Here is a 2,500-nt window from a genome sequence, read left to right as displayed (position 1 = left end):
TTCTTTAAGTTATTTATGTCTGTGACGGAATGTTTTACAGCTAACAGTTTCAATCAGCTTTACTACATGTATAGTAGTGTATTTCAAAGAAAACTGGAATGAAAAGTCCCGGGCTCGACACTAACTTTTCAACTTACTAGCCAAGTGGCTGGTGACATCTTAGATGCCACGACAATTTCAGTTGTTTACCAGCCAAACTGGCTAATGGTAACCGAAAAACCACTCACCAAAACTGAATTTCTACTGGTCTGTGGAGTGGGCTACCGTTCGTGTCGAGCCCTGAAGTTAACAAGTGGTTGGGGTATTGCCATCATTTCATCAGTATGGCACCCTCTGTATTGAAGGAGTCAAGTAAAAAAACAGTCCTAAGTGTTCTCTAGAACATTCACAATACTGTCAATAATGACAAATGTTTTCAGATTCAGATTCTTACTTGATGACACTACAAAAGTATGTTTGTCCCTCTTTAGTCAAAAATTGACCAATTAATCGCTGAGTACTTTTTCTAGTTCTTATTGCCACATTAATACCATTTGGGGTGTAATAAGGACTTTATGGTTAGCTCCACTTGTATCTTCATGGCGATATTGTGCACATCTTGGCGAATGAATACGAGTAAGAACTTGAAGTTCATGAGCTCGCCGAGTGATGTTTAGAATGTCCAGACATTTGAACTGTAGAGCCACTGACAAAACGTATTGGGATGAAATCCCCCTCTCCAAAGGAAACAATGCAAGGTACATCACCTGAAACAGGAAAATTAACAGAGTTACTAATCTTTTGCATGCTAGAAAAAGGAGCCAGTTTAGATTGGTTCTTAATTGGTGAAGGAACGAAGAGACTGAGAAAGACGTTTTTTGTCTTGACACGAGTGTAGGAAAAGAAAAAAAAAATTCTAAGGGAATAAAGTGATAGACCTTCAGATTCCGTCCTCCGTTGCTCTACCAGTGAGTAACAAAGAACTTGATGGTGAGATAGGCTGTTACTTGGTTTATGTGTGCACGCGTCTCGCATACTGCTTGGATTGGCTCTGTTGAAAGTATCATGTGCTTAAAAAAAATCTCAGAGACCCAGAATTTCCTTATCATATGAACAAAAAAGTTGTCCTGATTTTTCAACAGTTTACACAATGCAACCTTTGTCTCGTCACCTCGTAAGGATATCCATGTAGCAAATGTATCCCTCTATTCTATTGCCACGTAATGAGATCTCTTACCAATACATATCCTAACAAGCGAAGCATTAAAGGCCTCCTTTATGGTCCGAAGTTTCAGTCGCCCTTTGTCAAGCAGGAAATTCTCCTGTTCCACCGCACCAGTTAGTTCGTCAGTCCAAACCACGCAAACGAATTCTGTTCAGAAACAAAATTGGACCAGTCTCAAAATTTCAAAATTTCTATTGATTAAAAGTCTAAAAAAAACCTTTGGACTCGAGTTTCCACAATTAAAATGTGGCTTCTATAACCTGTGGGAGGGAGGGAGGGGGGAAGGAGGAGAGGAGGGGGTGGGGGAAGAGGAAAACAAGGGGAGGAGGAGGAGAGGAGGGGAAGGGGGAGGAGGAGAGGAGGGGGAGGGGGGAGGATGACAGGAGGGGGAAGGGGAGGATGACAGGAGGGGGAGGGGGAGGAGGAGGAGGGGGTTCTGCTACATAGGACTGACCACTCCAATGACAGAAAACAAGCAATGGATTCCGCCTGCATTATTTGTTGTCATTGCTTGCTTTGGTCCCCAGCACTGATTGCTACGATTCAATTCCCTAAGAATCAATGTTCTTTTCCTGCAATGCCATTGGTTAATTTTATTTCAGCAACCTTGGTAACAGTGGTGACACAAGAAAAGACTAAAAAAAAAACAGGGATTAAAGCATTTTCAAATAGTGACCCTCTGTAATTTTTAGAGTTAACCTCATATTAGCATTATAATGTTGGAGGTTGCAGGATCAGCTAGATAGAGACTGATAAAAACTGGTCAAAAAAAAAAACTGACCAACAGACTCCTGAAAATTTCACCCTTAAAAATATTCTAAATGACCTTTGGGTCTATGTCAGTATCTCAACAACTGCAGACCAACCCCTCAAATCACTCAAAATAAACCCTAACCTGTTATCAGTTGACTGTTGTTGGGTTGGAGGGTGGGAGGGGAGGGGAGGGGAGGGGAGGGGAGGGGTAGCAGCACAGTTGCTCAGATACTGATTTCCTGTTAAAATTGTGAGAACAGTGATGAACTGCAGCCACAATGCACCTGCATTTTCTTGAAGTGGATACAAATTCTGGCTGTGATAGACCTTTTGATCTGAATTAAATTTTGTAATATCTCTCTCTAATGTAGAAAGCCTTTTGTTCATCTGCGAAACAAATGTTGTCACTGTCGCCTTTACATCCTGTATTTCTCGAAACCAATTGTTTGGAGTTTCTGCAAATTGAAGAGGAAAACTTTACCAACAATGTTTCATCACATGGCAAACTTCATTTTGATTTTTCCAAAACTAGAGAAAAGTAAT

General features: G+C 40.9%; 1 protein-coding gene across 2 annotated transcripts in view; it reads right to left on the bottom strand.

The window, feature by feature from the left end:
- The window catches only part of LOC111322623 (WD repeat and coiled-coil-containing protein), a 9,560-nt gene that overhangs the window by 111 nt on the left and 6,949 nt on the right, over positions 1-2,500 (bottom strand). The window contains exons 4-6 of one of the 2 annotated variants that reach the window (XM_088730115.1): positions 2,242-2,412; positions 1,151-1,351; positions 1-746 (exon numbers count right to left, since the gene is read on the bottom strand). The exon at positions 1-746 is cut by the window's left edge and continues 111 nt beyond it. In XM_088730115.1, coding sequence (XP_088586241.1) covers positions 1,185-1,351; positions 2,242-2,412 — 338 coding nt within the window. In that variant the 3' untranslated portion in view covers positions 1-746; positions 1,151-1,184. The remainder of the gene's footprint in view (positions 747-1,150; positions 1,352-2,241; positions 2,413-2,500) is intronic. The other variant, XM_088730114.1, reaches the window with a different exon arrangement.

This window comes from Stylophora pistillata, chromosome 8 (genome assembly GCF_964205215.1).
Source record: "Stylophora pistillata chromosome 8, jaStyPist1.2, whole genome shotgun sequence".
Taxonomy (NCBI): Eukaryota; Metazoa; Cnidaria; class Anthozoa; order Scleractinia; family Pocilloporidae; genus Stylophora; species Stylophora pistillata.
This window is presented reverse-complemented; position numbering and strand designations above follow the sequence as displayed.